The 21296-nt window shown below is 40.7% G+C and overlaps 1 protein-coding gene across 1 annotated transcript; it reads left to right on the forward strand.

Annotated features, from left to right (window-relative positions):
* Nucleotides 1–15322: 15322 nt before the first annotated feature.
* Nucleotides 15323–16689, forward strand: LOC115789721 (stress response protein NST1-like). Its single transcript, XM_030743235.1, has 2 exons — nucleotides 15323–15469; nucleotides 15938–16689. The coding sequence occupies exon 2, from the start codon at nucleotides 15943–15945 to the stop codon at nucleotides 16687–16689; it is 747 nt and encodes a 248-aa protein (XP_030599095.1). The 5' UTR covers nucleotides 15323–15469; nucleotides 15938–15942.
* The last annotated feature ends 4607 nt before the right edge of the window (nucleotides 16690–21296 follow it).

Below are 21296 nucleotides of genomic sequence, written 5' to 3' on the forward strand. Positions count from 1 at the left end.
GCAGCAAGCACTCCTGTAGAAACCCTTTTGGATGTGATTCAAAGGAATGGCTCAGAGCTGTTTGGACATTCTCCTCTCTAAAGATGTCAGATGTTTAATTCTGATCTTTCATAGTTTAATTTATCTAAAGGTTAAGGCATCATCTGTTTGGACATCATGCATGTGGATGTGTTAAAACTCTTGAATTAAGGAGCACAAAGCTGTCTGGTGCTTAAAGAAATGTAAACCAAATCAGGACCGAGACAGCTTAAGTGGTTGTAAAATAAGTTAAGAATATTGTGAGGAACTGGAATGCTGATTTCTTTGGTGGCTGTTGGACGCTCGCCCCTGGTCAGGACACAAACTGGAGATCGTGTCGTCTGTTATAGTGCTTTATTGCAGGTTTGGGGTAGTGGTGTGTGGTTCTACAAATCAAACATTACAGTGAGGTCAGTTCACTGACTCAGGTAATTGTCAGAATTAAAGTAATTTCACACATGCCCACCAAATCAAGCAACATATACATACACAAGAAACAATAGTTGAACAGCTATAACCCAGATAAACCTATAAAATAAAGGAGTAACTCAGTCCACCTTAGCTCAAACCTACTAATAAAAGGTCACAGGGGCCGTTTAGTGGCGTAAACTGAAAATGGCATCCCCACCTCCCTAGTGCAAAAAGTAACATTATTCACCAGAAGCCCCCTGGCACACAAGCTACAAATGGGGCAATTTACAAATTGTTATAACACAGAGTATAATAAAGCATGCTGTAATACTAGTACCTTGTGTCTAAACAAGCTGCACAGCAGGCTATCTTATCAGGTACAACGTCCAAGGAGCTAACAGTGGCGGCTAATAAGCTATTGCTGCTACCTAAACTCAATTAGAATAACTCAAACATTTGACACACATGATATTTTAATAAGCCGTCAAGAACCAGTCAAAACCTTACAGATAGGAACTACACACTTTAGGTCAAGGACACACCACCACACAGACTGGACTGGACTGGTTTGCTCAGCAGCCCCACGCCAATGCTCTGCATACCTGCAAGTGAGGAGCATCACTTCCCCTGCCAGTCCAGTAGGTGGTGCATTACCACACAACACAGTCATAAAACAGAAGATACTAAATAGGTCTGCCTGCAGTGCGTGCTCCCAACATAGGGGGAACAGATTTTCGCACAACACCGGGACACAAATTTTAATGCAAGAGCAGTAAATTTAAGTCACTGTAATGAGTGAAATCACAAATTAAGCACGTCCTATTACCAGTTTTAATTCACTTTTCACATACATAAAGAAATTTATATACATATGTAACTGTACATACTTGTGAGTAATTTCAAACTGAATTTCTGTTATTACTGCTGCCCACCTGCAGTACCTTCGCGGCCCACCGGGGGGCAGACTACACTTTGGGAATCACAGGTCACCCACAGTTTGTTTTCCAATCGAAGCAATAACTGAGAAGTAAGCCGCTTTTATTTAAAAGAAAAAAAAAATGTTACCATGGAAACAATGTCACCACAGGTCCACATTTACCTATACCTGGTGACGTCACAGTGTTCTGGAACGTCGTGAGAGGTGACGTTTTGATTTTCGGCATCCTTTGATCTGAATCCTTCAAGCAGGGAAAACATTCACAAAATCTCTCTTTTACACAGTGAGCGCAGTCTTACGGAACTTAACTAAAGAATCAGATTACAAAGTTACTGTTTTTGCTTGATACGCAAAGATGCCACTCTTGCTTTTGACCCATCATGTGATTCCCTGGGTTTTTAAAAAAGCTGGACAGCTCATGAAATCAAACCGTTCTCAGTCACCGAATCCTACACAAGGTTTGGAGACCCTGACTGAAGTTCAGCAGAACACAGCTGAACAACCCACCTCTGTGAGTCACAGAAATGAGTTATCGCCAATAAAATATGATCCAACTCAAGCTGAGTTGGATAATGGAAGATTCTCACAACTGAAGCATCCTTCTGAGCCAAAAGGCTTGGAACAACTGAGAGAAACTCAGAACATGGCAGACCAAGCCACCTCTGTGACTGAGAGAAATACCTGTGAGACACAGGAGCTCTCTAGGAGTACAGCCTTGGCCTCTCTGACAGATGGAAGTCAGGAGAGGAAAGAAGAAGAACAGAGCCAAGAAAATACTGCCCACAAGCTTCCTCACAGAGGTTTAGAAGGAGCTATTTCATCTACAGTTAGAACAACAATGGCAGCTGTTTATTCTGGAGCCAGAACTGTGGCCCTGTCTGTGGGCCGAGGAACAAATATTATCATGAGGCCACTGATAAACTGTGGGACTGCAATTCTACAAACTTCTTCCATGGTCTGGCAAAGAATTTGTGCTCTCACACAAAGATTGATAACTCAAGAGAACCTCAACAGGTTTTTGAGATTGCATATTTTGCTTCTTTTTATTTCCACGTTATATACATTTCTTTTGTATTCCTTATGGATTGCACATATATTGTAAAGTCATGACAGATGGCTCCCTGAGCCTGGTTCTGTCCGAGGTTTCTTCCTGTTAAAGGGGAGTTTTTCCTCCCTGCTGTTGCCAAGTGCTTGCTCATAGGGGATCATTGGATTGTTGGGCTCCTCTATAATACTACAGTATTATAGAGTATTGGGACTCTACAGTATTATAGAGGCTTGAGGCAATTGCTGTTTTAAATTAAAGTTATGTAACATTTATAAAAGAGAACAGTTTTTTTTTTTGTCTCATTCCTTCTGGAAATTGGTCACATGTATTAATGTGATGGGAAATGTATTTATATGTACATTATTATGGTGCAGGAGAACAAATGAAAGTGCACAGGAAACATGTTTTTAAAGGCAAAAAAGGAAGGAAAAAAAAAACACCCACTAAATAATTTTGCCACGGGAACCAGAAACAGGAGGATGGAGCATGGAGTGTTGTTGCTTCTGCTTCTTCAGGATGGAGCTTCAGAGTACCAAATGTTTCTGCAAGTTAGCATATGCTAAGTTCATACGCATCCTTCCACTGGAGTTCAGTGGTCAGGCAGGACTTAGGATCTTAGGAAGTCTTAGGATGCACGTCTGACTGTTAGGAAGCTATCTTACCAACTTTATCCCAGATAAAATCCTTTTAAAATACAAATATATATTTATACTGTTTGTCAGTACAAAATATCACTGGTTCAACAGATGAAGTTACATGTGCCAGTAAGCCCAGCTTCACCTTTGTTAACAATAAAATGACGTAGGTAAAAACTGAAATATTTGTTACAAATATATTGAAATAAAATAGAGTTTTTAGCTTTTTGTGTATATGGTCTGAAAAATAAGTATTTGATACAATAGAAAAACAGAACTTAATATTTGGTACAGAAACCTTTGTTTGCCATTACAGAGGTCAGATGTTTCCTGTAGCTCTTGACCAAGTTTGGGCACACTGCAGCAGGGATTTTGGCCCACCCTGCTGTTTGGCTCTCACTTCCAGTATGGCAACCGTATTGCTCTGGAGTTCAGCCAGCTCTACCACTGGCACCCTCTGATGCCCGACAGCTTCTTCATCAATGGGGATGAGCTTTCATACGAGCGGTTTCTCTTCAACGCATCTGTTCTGACACACTATGGTGTTGTGGCCAGGTAGACATGATGTAATTATAACACGCACTTATTATCATAGTGTTTTTCAGAGTAGAGTTTTTGAAACTTCTTGCTCTTCAACCATCAGCACCTGAAGTATTGCCAAATTCCGTGTAAAGTAGTCTCTGGCATTCACAAAGATTTCCTGTTTTGCTCTGTAAGTGATTGTAGTGACTTGTTTTTGAGCTTACCTGTGATGCATCACCTGAGCTGGTGTGTATGCAGTATTTATACAGGTGCTGGCCATAAAATTAGGATATCATGAAAAAGTTGATTTATTTCAGTAATTCCATTCAAAAAGTCAAACTTGTATATCATATTCATTCATTACACACAGACTGACATATTTCAGATGTTTGTTTCTTTTAATTTTGATGATTATAACTGACAACTAATGAAAACCCCAAATTCAGCATCTCAGAAAATTAGAATATTACTTAAGACCAATACAAAAAAAAGGATTTTTATAAATGTTGGCCAACTGAAAAGTACGAGCACGTACAGCACTCAATACTTAGTTGGGGCTCCTTTTGCCTGGATTACTGCAGCAGTGCGGCGTGGCATGACGTCGATCAGTCTGTGGCACTGCTCAGGTGTTATGAGAGCCCAGGTTGCTCTGATAGTGGCCTTCAGCTCTTCTGAATTGTTGGGTCTGGTGTATCACATCTTCCTCTTCACAATAGCCCATAGATTTTCTAAGGGGTTAAGGTCAGGCGAGTTTGCAAGAACAGGGATACTGAAGGAATATACTCATGGTATATGCCATATGTATACCTTATGTGCATTTACTTGCTTGAGAAATTTGTCTTAGACTGGAAGATAAACATAACTGATTAAAAATACAGGAGCTTATAATGTTTAGTGTCATCAGGAACTTTGTGTTCTCCCTGTGCAACGGACCACACTGATGGAGACTACAAAATGATAGAAATGGAGACTTCGAGGTCACCCTCCTGTTGAAATTCTCTGTTTTCCACATTTTGCTTCGTATATGATGTAACCAAGATTGATAAGCTGTCACTATATGAAACTGTAAGTTGAATTAGAAGAGGTTGGAACTTCGTGCCGTCCCACACGGGGGTGAGATGCAGTCCTGATTAATCTGTAAAACTGTTTGAAATGGCTTTATTAAATTTAATAACTGGACTCCTTATTCCGTTGTTTGTGTCATTCCTGTTCGATAAACGAACACGCAGAAACCTAAAGGCTTAAGCAGCAACACTCATGTTATTTACATCTCTTCAATTGTGATGCCCGACGTGATCGAGCAGGAATGATTTTCATTTTCAGATGTTTTTGTGTTTTTTGAGTTTCTTGGGAATAAGGAGTGAATTTGGCCACCGATAATCGCCGCTTCGAGGTCCCGCGTGACAGTACTGACCTCCAGACGCTATCAGTGACCAGGAGATCTCCATCTAAAGGTTGGCAGAGACCTTTTCTAAATATCTGCATATTGAATTGTATCAAATTATAATGGTCACTGGTGGTAAGATGGGAGGAAGGTGTAATTCGAGCCATTTCACACAGGTGTAAAAGTTTGAAAGAGTAAAACAGTTTAAGAAAAGTAAAGAGTATAATATGAGAGTAAAGAAAAATATAGGCAAAATGAGTAGCGATGGTGATAAGCCTCACAGTGATACACCACTGAAACACACTGTTACAGCGGTTAATGTGCTTGTTCATTAGCCTAAAGAAGAACACTGTCATAAATCCTACATACACCATTCTGCTGCTGTGAATACTTACATCATCAAAAATGTATCAGTCCACCTCTGAAAATGGTCCCAAAACAAATGCATTTACTCCTGCTAAAAACTACAATGCCCAGCATATTTGAGAACAAATGGCTCTGCACTAATGCATTTCCAGCCTCTTTTTAAACATTTTTTATTTTATTTAACATTTTGTGGGAATCAATGCCGTGCATCTACTGGTGTGCTGTTTAATTAGCTTCCTGGAGAACAAATTAAATTGCTAATCCAACAGCAGCCTCAGTTAGGTTAGCAAGCAGCTGTGTAATTCAGCTCTTCTACAGTGGAATGATGTGTTGGGATCCTGTGCGCCATCTTAATCGCTTAAATGCTGTCAGACACATATAAATGTTACAGGCCGAGATTTCAAACATAAACAAAACAAAATGTCAAGTCTCCCCATTGCTGCACAAATGATATCATCACATGGTGGCATGCTCAGAAGGGTAAGTATGACTTGCTTGTACTATCTGAGAAAAAGGACAGAAAATATATATAAGTGATATATCTTGATTTGGTGTATTTAATAAGATAAACAACTTGTCTGCATTTTCTCAGTCCCCTGGTTTGGTTCAGCTCTCCTTTAAAGCTTATCCAGCTTCTGGGAATAAAGACCTGTTTCTGATAATGACTGCCTCAGCATTTATTACAACAAATATAATGGTTGTCTTTCTAACTTGACATTTTCATAAGATTTTACTTACAGGCAAGTTATATTTCTGCCAGCAGACACTGGCAAGAATTTCAGAGTGTAATCTCACTAGACATTGGCAGCAACTTTGAGTGTGTTCAGTCTTAGAAATGGAAAATGTTCAACATCTCTGCTCAGATCTAAAGAAATTATTCTAAGAAGCTTATGCAACCCTTTCCTCCTTTCTTTTACAGTATTTACATGTTGAGAGCCGTACCGTGATCAGGCACAGTGACTCCACACAGTTAAATATCAGCAAATTTCTATGAGGTCCATAAGGTTATTATTATCCATAAATGCATCATAAACGGGTATTAGAGGAATGGAAAACAAATATATTTAGCGCAAAGCTACATAAAAATATCCTACTGAAATAAATAAATCAGCACTGTAAAATTGTAAATGTTGGACTTACATAAACACATGTCCTTAAAAAAAGAAGAAATAAACATATCATGGAACTTCATTTTAAGAGGGGCAAGTTAGAGTAGCTTGTATTTAGTAAGCACTACTTAAAAAGGAGAGAGCCTTGGAAAAAAGGTTTTCACAGGGCTCTATGGAGTGCTGTGGAAAATTAAGTGCACTCCATGATTCAGTAGCTTGTGAACTACCTTTAGCAGCAACAGGGTGCCTGGGGCCTTGGGGTCATGTTCTTGGTTCGTGGGCTGCTCATTACCTCTGCTTCTCTAGGGCTCTTACCCTTTGGCTGTGAGGGCTCCATCTAGGGCTTCCTTCCTTCCTCTTCTGGGGGTGGGCATGTGGTTGCCATCGGGATGTGTGGCCTTGGGTCTGCAGTGCTCCTGGGGGGGGCTGCAGACAACCTGGGCCTCCTGGTTCTTTCTGTGTCTGGCTCCCTGGGGGTGTTCTTGCAGCTTTTCACCCTCATTATTAAGTACATTTCATGACACACACACACACACACACACACACACACACACACACACACACACACACACACACACACACACACACACACACACACACACACACACGACATCAGGATTGTGCAGGATTGTGTTTTTTCATGTTTTCTTTCTCGCTCTTATTTCCTGCCTGTCAGCTCTGGAATTGCCATATTTCACATGCACTTGTGTGAGAAATAATAGAAATCAATTAACAAAGAAAAACACTAACAAGACAATTTATAGAGCTTATCTTGGAAAAGATAAACTGTCAGTGCATTCAGATCATGATTCTGATTGCAAAAGCTGCTGGACAAGAGATGCTTAAAAAATGCACAGCTCTTAGCATTTCCTCAGGCTGAGGTCTGGGCTTTGACTGGACCATTGCAACACCTTGTTCATTTTCTTTTTCATCCATTCTGTGGTAGATTTGCTGCTGTGCTTGGGATCACTGTCCTATTGCATGACCCAGTTGGGCCCAGTTTTAGCTGTCAGACAGATGGCCTCACATTTGTCTCTAGAATACTTTGGTATACAGAGGAGTTTATGGTTGACTCAGTGACTACAAAGTGCTCAGGTCCTGTGGCTGCCAAACAAGCCCAAATCTCCACCACCGTGCTTGACAGTTGGTATGAGGTGTTTGTGCTGGTATGTTGTTTGCTTTTCACCAAATGTGGTGCTGTGCATTATGGCAAAACATCCCCTCTTTAGTCTCATTTGTCTATTGTACTGTCATTAACGTTAACATTTATCATGCAAACTCAGGTTTGTAGAGTCTGAGATGTAGCTCTTTGGGTTTTTTGTAGTTTTTCTGAGCATTGCTCAGTCTGACCTTGGGCTGACTTTGCTGGGACATCTACTCCAGTGAAGGCTGTGACACTGTATTAACACACCTGAATGCTCCACACCAGGAAACCGCCCAAACCTCTCTTATTATAGAGGTGCTCACACTTGCTGATGAAGTATATTTGACTAGCAGCACCTGGCTGCTACTTACCCTCTTAATTCCTATGGAAGCAGTAAGGGTGTACAGTCCTGTGACTGTGAAGTCTCTTTCAAATTACTGTAAGTCACATAAACTTAAGAGTATAACAAAGTAAAAGAGAATTACTTAATTTGAAGTTAAACTGTAAATAGATGTATAAATAAAATAAAATGTGATTATGAATGGCCTACATTTTTTTTGTTTTCTGTTTAAGGAGGAAGAGGTTGTCAAAACAGTAGTAAAACCAGTCAGCATGTGATGTCTGGGGCACCTAAATACAAGAAAATCTTAACAATATGTACATAATGTAAATATTATGTTTAAGTTGATGTTAATTGTTGTTTCTCTTGAGGCATGAAATGAGTTAAAAAAATAAAGGTAAATTATCAAATTTCACAGTGAGGTCGTCACAGAAAGACAAATCTCTGAATGGCAACACCAGCATAGATTTACTGGAACGTATCTACTGATAACAGGATGATCCTGGAACTGGATAGTCGAACAAAACGGCGAAAATGGCAAAGACAAGTGAAGTATGCTCGGAGAAAAGGTCAAACACAGAGACGGCTACTGTCTTTGTCAGCAAAAAACTTTTCTATCCTCCACAGATGGGAATATTGTCAAGCAGGCAGACCCAGAAATACCAACAGCAGATTGGACCACAATCTGAGTGAGTGAGGGAAAGAAGGAAAAAAAGAAAGTATGGAGAGAGTTTTATGATGGAAACCAACCATGATGATGAGGAATAAGACAACTAGGAATAAATCCTGATGCCCAGGAGCTAAATATTCATCCAAACATGGATCAGAGAAAGTTTGTGTGAGAAGACCAGAGAAGAATGGCAACAAGACAGCATAAAGGTGCTGTAAGATACATGGATTTGAGTGTGAGCCTATTGGGAGTCGACTTGGGAGTCTATAGAGAAATTTTGGATTAAAAAAAACAAACAAACAAACAACAACAAAAAAAGCCAAAAATAATTATTCATGTCACAGAATTAGCTCTTTCAACAGCATAAATATTCAAAGCACACCGAACCTTGTTCAAACAAACATTTTGCCCATCAGAAAATCAAAGCCTTGGCCCTCCCAGAGCCCTGACCTAAAGCTCAAAGTTCCACAGTGTGTCCATCTGCCAGGTTGTCAGTGATCATGTGTGGCAGACACCTGCCTGTACTGGTTGAAATGTGGAGGAAAATTTCAGTGAAGCATCCAGAGAAAGTGGTTTATGCTCCACTAAGCAGTTCTGCAATGTAACGAATGTCAAACCAAATACTAAGACACTGTAACTGTAATATTTATTGCAGCCAAATACTTTAATTGTCTTTGTCTTGAACATGAATCCTCAATACATCAGAACACTTTTGGTTTACAAGTGTGGCATCTTTCTTTAAAAACAAGAGAAATCATTGGCTAACACATCTGATTATTGAATAAAATTTAAATTCAGATATTTTAAGTGGGGCTTAATGTCTTGATACCTTGTATGAGACATACTTAAAAAAAAAATTCCCTTCTTTTTGAAGGTATCTAACAGCTGTATAACAAAGTAATGACTTCCTGTTCAAAAAGGAAGCTTAATTTATATGCTTATTAGCTCCAAGCAGTCTCACATGGTTAGGAGAAGTTAAAAATGGATCACAAACATGAGCTTGGGTTTCAGGAAATTAAAAAAAGGAACAATGCAAGTAATGACCGGCTAGCTTTTTTTTTTTTTTTTTTTTTAGTATATTTTCCTCTATTCACACACTTTATGAATAGAGGAAAATGTACTAAAAAAGCTAGCCAGTCATTATTTGCAACCCCCCCAAAAACACACACACACACACACACACACACACACACACACACACACACGAATCAGCTTGCTGAAAAAAAAAAATCAGCCAAGCAATCCTAAATGCCAGTGAAATATTTAAGGTTTCTAAAAGTATAACTCTGTATTATACTGGAAGCAGCCATGTGGTATCCAAGTGTATATACACATACAACACAGGATTCAATACATAACACTGTGGGTGACCAGTGTGGTAGCTGCTAACAGCAGACCACACAGAGGAGGAAGCCACTGATGAATTACAGGTACTTACTGTGACAGGTTGCGGGTTCTCCAGTCACAGGCCGTCTCAGGCTATGCCACCCTCTTAGTGTGCATCTGTGCGCAGTGGCTCTGTGTGATATTATTGGTTGTGTGACTCACCCTGAACACAACAGCAGCACTGGGTGCACTAGCGTGTGGCTGTTAATTACATAAATAGTCCTGTTTCAGCCACAACTTTATGCACAGTGATGGATCTGGGCCTCAGGACTCTGTCTGGGAGGTGCATGAAGCTGTGTGCACAAGAAGAGTGTTTACCGCTTTGCTTTGCATCTGCATCTGCATCTGCACGCTAAAAATAATCCACCAATCCAGTCAGGACAGCATTTTTTTGAATGTAAAATATTTTTATTTGACCTTCTCAAAATGTGTTTCAATAACAGAAATTGTCATCATGGTGAGTTGGAATACTATTCACAAATAGGAATTCATTCAACATTATAATTTTCAAAATCAAAATCAGCATGTCATCATAATCCGAGAAAGCAACAAGCCTCTTTCACAGTCTGTCCGCTTGGCCACGATCAAGCAACCTTAGAGACAGATTTTTGTACATATTTGGGTGTTGAAATTTCAACAAGCAGTCATCCATTAGTGATACGAAACTGAGTCTGAGATGTTAAGCCTGATGTGACCAAACAACAACCGTCGTACATCATACCGAAATACATTGAAAGTAAAGCATAACAGAAAGGAAAGAGTCTGTAGTTAACACATAAAACAAAGATCTCTTCAGAAATACTCGACAAATATCAGTATATCATTCTTTTGTTATACAAACCAAAACCGATTGTTTCTCTTTTTTAATTTTTTTTTCATGGTAACACATGATCGTTGATGGTATTTTGGCAACATGTGCATTTCAGGAGTTAACAGAACTATTATCATAACATAAGTCACTGGACATTACGCATCCTTGCCCCCCACCCCACCCCCATCCCATCCCACCCCAACACGATGTCTTTATATGTTACATGATAAAAAGATGATGAAATCATTGACATATCAATGGCATTTACATAGTCCGCAAACTCTTTGTTTGCGGCTAGAGATCGGAAATGACTTCTCACTGACTCTTTTATTAGCTTTTCATTCTTTTCCATGCCTTTAGATGATCCTGCAATTCAAGACTGAGGTGAATTCAGTCCAATCACACGCTGAAAAAACAAAAACAAAAAGTTTTAAATATCAAAATATTTCCCCAAAGCAAGGTAAATAACTGGGGAAAAAAACTAGCTGTTATTCTTTTAGCTATAATACTTTGACTTGAAACTGAATTGACCTCAAATCGGCAATAAAACCCACCTAGCTTCAGAGCTCAGTCTGAGTATGTAGTCTTCAGTAGAAAAAACTACAGTGTCACTACTTGTTTTGCTGGTTCTGCACCACATCTGAATTAAATCAAGAGTTCTTAGAGGCACCTGAAGTGGTACAAATATGTGCTCATCAGGGTTAAGGTATCGTCAGTTCCTTGTTAAGGTATATTTTCAGTTCATCGTCAAGTTCTCAGGAACAGAGTACCCTGTTTCCTTGTTCTTTTTCTTTATGTAGATTTGTCGTAACATACATCCTGGGCCTGCGAAAGTATTCCCAAATGAGAGATGCACGCTATAGGAGATATTTAAATCCCAACATATACTGCATGAGAGACATTACTTGCTTTATGCAAACTTTAGATACAAAAAGAGCATACTGTTTCTCTCAAATAATCACACACATATAAAAAGCAAATAATAATTCAGCAATGCATCGAATCCTTCTTGGTAAAGCCCTCATATTGCAACAGACAAACACTGATATAAGCTGTCTTAATAGAGACATTTACCATTGGATCAGCAGTTTGCTGCAGTATGGTCAATGTATGATGGCTGATTGTTTGGCGGAAACATAACTATTGATCTCAGAATGACTGAATTTTTGCGCATGTGCCTGACGTGTCCTCGGACTGTGTGGTAGGTCGAGGTCAACAGATTCAGCAGAGTGAAGCTGACTGTGGTAGGTTGGATTCTAGTAAGTGAAAGAGATTTTGCATCTGGACTGCGGTAAGTCCACACAGGCTGCTGTCAGAAGCAGAACCCCGGTGGAAAGACCACACAGATGTTCGAACAACAGTTTAAGAACCAAGCAGCATGACACTAGTGTCATTTCCTGGAGGTTACCTCAGTGGGTCTATCAAAGGTTAAATGACAAACATGAACTGCACTGTCTATACATAGTGTCCCAGCTGTAAATGCCTAAAATGCCCCCCAAAGTAAAAAGAAATTGTGCAGCATTATTCTGTAGTTCTATAGTCACATACATATTTTGCACCAGCTGTCCTGGCTTTGTAGATGCACGACGGCTCAAAGTACACAGCAGACGGTGAGCGTGGAGAGTTTTGCTACTGTAGTCGCTGTGCTAATGTGCCTGCTAATGTTTCCTTGTTTCGCTAATCCCATGTTCAACATGACCCTGCGCCCCACAGTTTGAGAAACACTGCCCTAACCTAAGATGGAAAGCATGACAATCGTTATAGCGCAATGCTACCATGTTAAACATAACATCTCTGATAAACGTGAGGTCTGCTGTAGCATGGCTGTAATCAAGTCCATTCCCTCCTGCTAAATTGGACCTTTACTTGTTCTCAGTTGTAATTGTTACAATGACTCAGATACAGCAAATATTTGGTTATTGTTTAGATAAGTGTAACCCTGATGTCATAAATAGGCTGCCAAGGACATTCTGGTTTTAGGGATTTAGTGAGGCCCAGTCACACACCTATCAGGTCATAGTGTTTGTGGGATCCATGGTAACTAAATTATGTCACTTTAATTTAATTACATTTATTTATATATAAAAAGCATATATAACATGTCCCTGAACACGAGCTCAGTCCCCTTCTTACCAATCATTTCAGCTTTAGGCCACAGGCTGAGAACAATAAAGGTTTAGTTTGGCAGGAGGAAACTGACCTGTGACCCAGAGCTGAAATGACTGCAGGAAGACAGCTGAGCTGATGTTCAGTGACACGTGTCACACATAGTGTTTCATAGGTTCACGGGCTAAACAGATGCAATAAATGCCATTAAATATGTGCATATGTTTCAGTTACCGGGGTCCCCCACAAACACATCAGACCTGACAGGTGTGTGAAGCCAGATGACACACATCAATTAATTAAACTGCAGGAATGTCTTAAAGACATTAAGGCCTGGATGACCTCTAACTTCCTGCTTCTAAATTCAGATAAAACTGAAATTCTTGTTCTCTGCCCCACAAATCTTAGAAACATGGTGTCTAACCAGATACTTACTCTGGATGGCATTACTTTGGCCTGCAGTAACACTGTGAGAAATCTTGGAGTCATTTTTGACCAGGATATGTCCTTCAATGCACATATTAAACAAATATGTAGGACCGCTTTTTTGCATTTGCGCAATATTTCTAAAATTAGAAACATCCTTTCTCAGAGTGATGCTGAAAAGCTCATTCATGCATTTATTACTTCTAGGCTGGACTATTGTAATTCGTTATTATCAGGCTGTCCTAAAAGCTCCCTGAAAAGCCTTCAGCTGATCCAAAATGCTGCAGCTAGAGTACTGACAGGGACTAGAAAGAGAGAGCAGATTTCTCCCATATTGGCTTCTCTTCATTGGCTCCCTGTTAAATCTAGAATAGAATTTAAAATCCTTCTCCTCACATACAAGGTCCTGAATAATCAGGCACCATCTTATCTGAAAGACCTCATAGTACCATATCACCCCAACAGAGCACTTCGCTCTCAGACTGCTGGCTTACTTGTGGTTCCTAGGATACTTAAGAGTAGAATGGGAGGCAGAGCCTTCAGCTTTCAGGCCCCTCTTCTGTGGAACCAGCTTCCAGCTTGGATTCGGGAGACAGACACCCTCTCTATTTTTAAGATTAGGCTTAAAACTTTCCTTTATGATCAAGCTTATAGTTAGGGCTGGATCAGGTGACCCTGAACCATCCCTTAGTTATGCTGCTATAGGCCTAGTCTGCTGGGGGGTTCACATAATGCACTGTTTCTTCTCATTCACCTTAGTTACTTTGTTTATACTCCACTCTGCATTTAATCATTAATTGATATTAATCTCTGGCTCTCTTCCACAGCATGTCTTTTCTCTCCCCTCAGCCCAACCGGTCGTGGCAGATGACCCCCCCTCCCTGAGCCTGGTTCTGCTGGAGGTTTCTTCCTGTTAAAAGGGAGTTTTTCCTTTCCACTGTCGCCAAGTGCTGCTCATAGGGGGTCGTTTTGACTGTTGGGTTTTCTCTGTATTATTGTAGGGTCTTTACCCACAATACAAAGCACCTTGAGGCAACTGTTTGTTGTGATTTGGCGCTATATAAATAAAATTGAATTGAATTGAATTGTATGACCGCAACTCATTAAATCACTAAAAGCAGGAAGTGCTTGGCAGCCTGTTCATGTTTTATTGTTCTCAACAAATCCAACATGTACAGTGATGTGAAAAAGTATTTGCCCCCTTCCTGATTTCTTTTTTTTTAATCATATGTATCACAGTCACATGTTTCATTAGCAAAATAAGCCAAGAGCAAAAACCACTGGTTCCTAACTTTACAACAGGCATTAGTGCTGTGATAACACACATTTATTTAATGAGGTGGCCTGTTTCATATTCAGGTGCTGGTTTTCATCACGTGCTGTGTTTCACTGACTCAGTCCTTCAGACTGATTCGGTCACTGAAGTCGATGGTCATCCATTAAGAGTTTACCTGTCAGTACCTGCACAAACAGTACCTGCAGAAACAGTACCTGCAGAAACAGTACCTGCAGAAACAGTACCTGCACAAACAGTACCTGCAGAAACAGTACCTGCATGGCAGTGTCCATTGGTCAGTAAGAGCTGTTGTTGCTAGGCAACATGAGCATCTGACAATACTGTTCTATGTAGGCGGGGCTTGTTACAAATTTCAAAACACAATGTTCAGTAGAACTCTGATGTCATCACATCGCTTAGTTTCAGCATTTTTAAACAAGACAGACAACACAACACTGCAGACAGCAGACAACACAGCAGCCAGCAGACAACACAGCAGACAACACAGCAGCCAGCAGACAACACAGCAGCCAGCAGCCAACAGACAACACAGCAGCCAGCAGACAACACAGCAGCCAGCAGACAACACAGCAGCCAGCAGCCAACAGACAATACAGCAGCCAGCAGACAACACAGCAGCCAACAGACAACACAGCAGCCAACAGACAACACAGCAGACAACAGACAACACAGCAGCCAGCAGCCAACAGACAACACAGCAGACAAAAGACAACACAGCAGCCAACAGACAACACAGCAGACAACAGACAACACAGCAGAAAAGACATCTCAGCATCTCAAATAAAACAGAAATTATCACAGTGAAAGCACAACAACAAAATACTGGAAGAACACAGCTTCGACTGTGAACACCTGAAAGGTAGCTTCATTTCCTCTTTTACAAATTTCTTCCTTTGATTAAAACTTTTCTCAGTTGATTTGGCCCAATTCTCACAGCACAAAAGTGATTTTCACCACTCTTAATGCAGTTCTCCAAACAGTTAAAGCATTTTTCATAACTTATACTCACCTGTGCAAAAGGCAACATGGCGTCAACTACTATATAGTCCATAAAGACATGCTACATACATTCAGCAGCCACTTTATTAGGTACACTTGTTGGTTGCTCGACCTCAAAAAATGTTTGAGGTCATTTGATTGAAACACTAACACAATGCTGGACAGTATTTAGGAAAATGAGAGCTTTAGAGTTGTGAGTGACAAAAGTGTGAGAATTGCTCCAAATCGATTGAGAAGAAACTGTAACAGCACTTTAAAAAAAAAAGAGATTTTCATGGGAGGCTAATAATTCTGTCCTGATCTGTTGCTTCATTTCTTGGTGGAAAAGACGCAATGAACAGGCCAAACTCCAGAGCAGGACTGGTGAGCACCTCGCCCTTCACAACCGTCTCAGAGCTTATCGTGCTGCGCGAAGCCTTTTATTCCCTGCAGGTGGAAAACTACAAGCTCAAAGAAGATGTGCAACGAGTTCAACATCAACTTAAAGAGGAAGAAAAAGGGAAAATGGAGGCAAAGATGGAAGTAGAGAACATAAAGAAGGAACTGAGAGCAGTAAAGAAAGAATTAGAAGAAGAAAGAAAAGGAAAAGAGCATGTGGAGAAGGATGCAGAAGATCTCAAAAAGAAGCTACAGGAAGTGGAAGAAGCCCTAGAAGAGGAAGTCAAAGGAAGACTGGAGGCTGAAAATGAAAATGGGAAAATAAAGGAGGACTTGTTAGAATTATTCAAAGCAGCTGAAGAGGAGGAAAGGGAGGTGCAAAAAACAAAACATGACTGTGAAAATGCAAAGAACGAAGAGTTAAAGGTGAAGAACACATTAGAAAAAGAGAGAAGAGAAAGAGAGTGGGCAGAGCACAAAAAAGCCCTAGAAGAGGAAGTCAAAGGAAGACTGGAGGCTGAAAATGAAAATGGGAACATAAAGGATTACTTGTCCGAATTATTCAAAACATTTGAAGAGGAGGAAAGGGAGCAGGCAGAGGACGAAACCACAACTGCGAAGCGGAAACTGCGGGAAGTGCAGCGTGTGCTCCAAGAAGAAATTAAAGAAAAGCTGATGGCCAAAAAGACTCAGAAGATCTAAAAAGGAATTATTGGCCACAAACAAAAACTAGAGGAGGAAAAAATAGAAGTTTCTATAAATACAAACATGCCCGAGACTGAAATGACAGCAAAAGACTGTAAAACAGCTCTCAGACAGCTCAAACTAGAACACAAAGCAGCCAAGAAGAATGTGAAAGTGAAAGCAAAAGAGGCCAAAAAGAAACTGAAAGGAAAAGTGAAAGAGGCCGAGCAGCAGCTGCTGAACACAATGAAAGAGCTGAAGAAGCAGAAGAAATCCACTAAGACATGAAGTCCACTTCCTCCTTCTCCTCCTTCCCTCTGTCTCCTCATCCTCCCCCCCTCATCCTTCCCTCTGTCTCCTCATCCTCCCCCCCCTCATCCTTCCCTCTGTCTCCTCATCCTCACCCCCTCCTCATCCTTCCTCTGTCTCCTCACCACCCCCCTCCTCCTTCCCTCTGTCTCCTCATCCCCCCCCCTCATCCTTCCCTCTGTCTCCTCACCCCCCCCTCATCCTTCCCTCTGTCTCCTCACCCCCCTCTCATCCTTCCCTCTGTCTCCTCATCCTCACCCCTCCTCATCCTTCCCTCTGTCTCCTCATCCCCCCCTCTCCTCATCCTTCCCTCTGTCTCCTCACCCCCCCCTCCTCATCCTTCCCTCTGTCTCCTCACCCCCCCCCCCCTCATCCTTCCCTCTGTCTCCTCATCCTCCCCCCCTCTCCTCATCCTTCCCTCTGTCTCCTCATCCTCCCCCCTCTCCTCATCCTTCCTCTGTCTCCTCACCCCCCTCATCCTTCCCTCTGTCTCCTCATCCTCCCCCCTCTCCTCCTACCACGCCTTTCTCTTTAACACCCCTAACCTTCCATTTTTCCTCCCTCCCATTCCCTCTATCTTTCCCATCTCCTTTTTGACTTGTTTCAAGTTATATTTCCTCCCATATTTTAGTTATTAAGTTTCCTTTTTTAGTGATTGAGTTTCCTAAATTTTAATTGTTTAGTTTCCTTTTTTTAGTGGTTGAGTTTCCTAAACTTTAGTTGTTAAGTTTCCTTTTTTAGTTGTTAAGTTTCCTTTTTTAGTGGTTAAGTTTCCTTTTTTAGTTGTTAAGTTTCCTTTTTAGTTATTAAGTTTCCTTTTTTAGTGGTTAAGTTTCCTTTCTTAGTTGTTAAGTTTCCTTTTTAGTTATTAAGTTTCCTTTTTTAGTGGTTAAGTTTCCTTTTTTAGTTGTTAAGTTTCCTTTTTAGTTATTAAGTTTCCTTTTTTAGTGGTTAAGTTTCCTTTCTTAGTTGTTAAGTGTGATTGAACTGTGTTGTGTTTTGATGTCTTCATATAATAAATGAATACAAAGTAAACAAAAGAGGTTTCTGTCAGTATGTACAACAGGACGAGAGGAAGCACTAGCTCATGTTTTTGTGTGTATGTCCTCATGGCTTCATTAATGGTGTACAACTCATTTTATTCACAGTTGTGTATCACAGAAGTTACATGTAGAGTGCCCCACAAAAACTTTTGAAATTGCATTTTTTCACACAAACATCATTTAATTCTTCTGCTTCATTTTCAAACACATTCATCATAAACCACCTCAGATAGTAAAGAGACTCGGGACCGGATCCATCCTGATGTATCACAGACTCTGTAATGGATCTGCAAACTGGGTCCGGATCGGAGTCCATTCGCACAGCGGGATGAATCCAGAATGGACCAGATTTATGGATCAGGATCGCTCCTTGTAGTTTGCTGCACAGCTGGTTATAAGCTAACGTTATGGCAGCTAACGTTAGGCTCGAGTGTCCTAAAAACCCGCTTTGTCTCTGATACAGTTTGATTAAATCATCACTTTGTGTTACACGACAGGTCAGTTGGGAAAACAACAGATTTGTGTTCACTCAAAGTTTTTGTTTTATAAAGAAATCTTTATTTCACATCATTTCATTCAGGAGTAAGAATAAAACTCCCCACTCCACAGAGTAGGTCTGGGGACAATTTCACTGCAGCCAATCAAAGCATACGAGGTGAATAAACCCCTTCAATGATCTTTAACTCTAATTAGCATCACACTAAATCTCCAAAAACAATTCTCCACGGCAAGAGCAGCTAGAGGCTCACAGGTGTGCTGCAGGGAGACAAATTTACAATATTAAAGGTTTTATTAAAGAGACATTTAAAAACAATTGTAAACAGTTTTACTGATACACACTAAAATACCTGGTACCTCGATCTGCCCCTCTATTGACTACCAGCTTCCTCTACTACTGCCTCTACACAGATCTGAAATTAGGTCATCTATAAATACACAATTTCACAAAAACATCTGTAAGACATAAAACTTGAAACCTTCAAATATTCATGCCCAGGATTATGCCGCTCCTTTTCCAAAGTTTTCCAGCCTCCTCCAGAGTAACATCTGGAAGCTTCTCACCGGCTCACTGACAGCTGAGTTACTGACAGCAGCACTGACTACACACAACATTTAAAGGAGCTTGTTGCAGCCCATCAGTGTGATGTTCACTGAACAATGACTTCATAAAAGAAATGGTCATAAACTGTGGCAAAAGCTTCATCTTAAACATTTGAACTTCAGCAACAGTTGAAGACATTCAGACATCAGTTTTAGGCAATTAAGCTCAAACTCATTATTTACATGAACCAAACTAAGGAAACCAGTCAGACTGTCTTAAATTCAAGTTTGGAGTTATGAAACATCCTCATAACTCCAAACACAAAAAGAGTGCAAATGTGCGGGAACCACTGAGAACTGTGTTTGACTCACAGAGTAAGCTTCTGTTTGGATGTTTCTAATTTTGCAAATATTGCACAAATGCAAAAAAAGCGGTCCTACATATTTGTTTAATATGTGCATTGAAGGACAAAAATGACTCCAAGATTTCTCACAGTGTCACTGGAGGCCAAAGTAATGCCATCCAGATCAATCAATCAATCAGTTTTATTAAGTCTAAAATGACCCCTTTCAGGGAATGAGAGTACAGTTAACAAATGTTTTAACCTTTAACCTCTCTTCTTCCTCTCTCCTCCTCCTTCTTCCATCTTTCTCCATCTCTGAGTGAACTTCTCTCTCTCTTTTCTCTCCCTGGAAACACAGCAGCTGTTCTTTAAGCTAGCAGACACACTGTGTGACAAACTGCACACAAACAGTTTTTGTGTTTGCTGATATTTGAAATTACCTGCAACACGTTACTTGGGTCAATGTCACCAAAAAGTGCGTTTGGGACTTTGTAAATCGCCCCCAAAAAAGTTTCAATTTCCCAACTAATTTCATATCCATTGTATCAAGTTGACCTTTGGCTGTTGTAAATACATTTGGGCCAAAAGTGGCCCAAATGTGTTTGGCAAAGGTGGGCCATGTGCGTTTTTTCATATGTGGGCCACTTCAGGCTCACATCTATTTTGTGTGGGCCGGAAGAATGCCTACAGTGCCAGATTATTGCCTGAAGTGGGCCACTTCCGTATGCTATCTGGGTGGTAGCTGTGGACTGTGGATGTGGTACAGATGGGTGAAAAATGAAAGGAAATTTAAATGTTTTACTACTATACTGAGGGTGGCCCTGTTATACTGTATACTGTACATTTGCCAGCATAGCACAGTTCATGTCCACTTATTCAATTAGAAGGACAAGTCAGTGCAAACAGTTGTTCTCAGTGAGCATGCAGTATTCCTGTAAGGAAACATTTCTATCCTGATGTGAGTTGTCTGTTTCAGGAGGACACACCGGAGTCACTGAATCGTTTGATGGCCTTTGTTACTAATTCTCGACCCATGTGAATGACTCATGAACTCAAGTGGTTCTTTGCTGTCACCATGTGAAATTGGGCGCAAAGAGGGAAGAAAAATCTCCCTGCGATTGCTCAGGTTGCTAGCAGGCTGCTGGAGTCAACTTTGCCACTGACTCAGTAGTGAAAGTGTAAAAAGAGCAATGCAAACCAGAAATGTGGACCATTTGGTTTCACAGTAAAAGTTGAGCCTCTTGACACGTGTTGGTTTCCGTGGTAAGGAGTGACTTTTACTTTGAACGCTCTCTGTTTCTGGTTTCCATTCTTTTTCAGGTTTTACTACTGCTTGTTGATGAATAGTTGATGAATGTTTTCAGACAGTCAGCACCTGCCATGCAAACTACAGGTGACCAAGGAAATCTGCATCCAACCAAAGCAATTACAGAACACTTTTGGTGCAACACCCTCTTTATGGCAATTTCACCCAGTGACAACCAGCTGCCTCCAGTAACTACTTGCCAACCAGTCAGCTAATACACATTTTTCCCTAGCAACCAGACGCTTCCAGGGGGTCACCGATTGGTCTCTAGGTCTGTGTGACTGATGCTTAAACTGTTCTAGAAGTGGTGGCTCACACACACACACACACACACACACACACACACACACACACACACACACACACACACACACACACACACACACACACACACACACACTTTCTTGTTCGATAGTGCTCAACATTTTTGGGAGTGAAGGTATTTTTCAGCATTTAGATAACATACACTCTAACTGTAATTCAGTCTACTTGCCATGGTGGAATAAACCTGTGGATACCGTTGAACGAGTACCACTAGATGGCACCCAGCTCACATCTGCAGTGAGTTGGGTGCCATCACAC

This window comes from Archocentrus centrarchus, chromosome 12, assembly GCF_007364275.1.
Source record: "Archocentrus centrarchus isolate MPI-CPG fArcCen1 chromosome 12, fArcCen1, whole genome shotgun sequence".
Classification (NCBI taxonomy): Eukaryota; Metazoa; Chordata; class Actinopteri; order Cichliformes; family Cichlidae; genus Archocentrus; species Archocentrus centrarchus.

Coding starts and splice junctions, on each gene's coding strand:
- LOC115789721 (XM_030743235.1), top strand. CDS start 15,943: ATGAACAGGCCAAACTCCAGAGCAGGACTGGTGAGCACCTCGCCCTTC.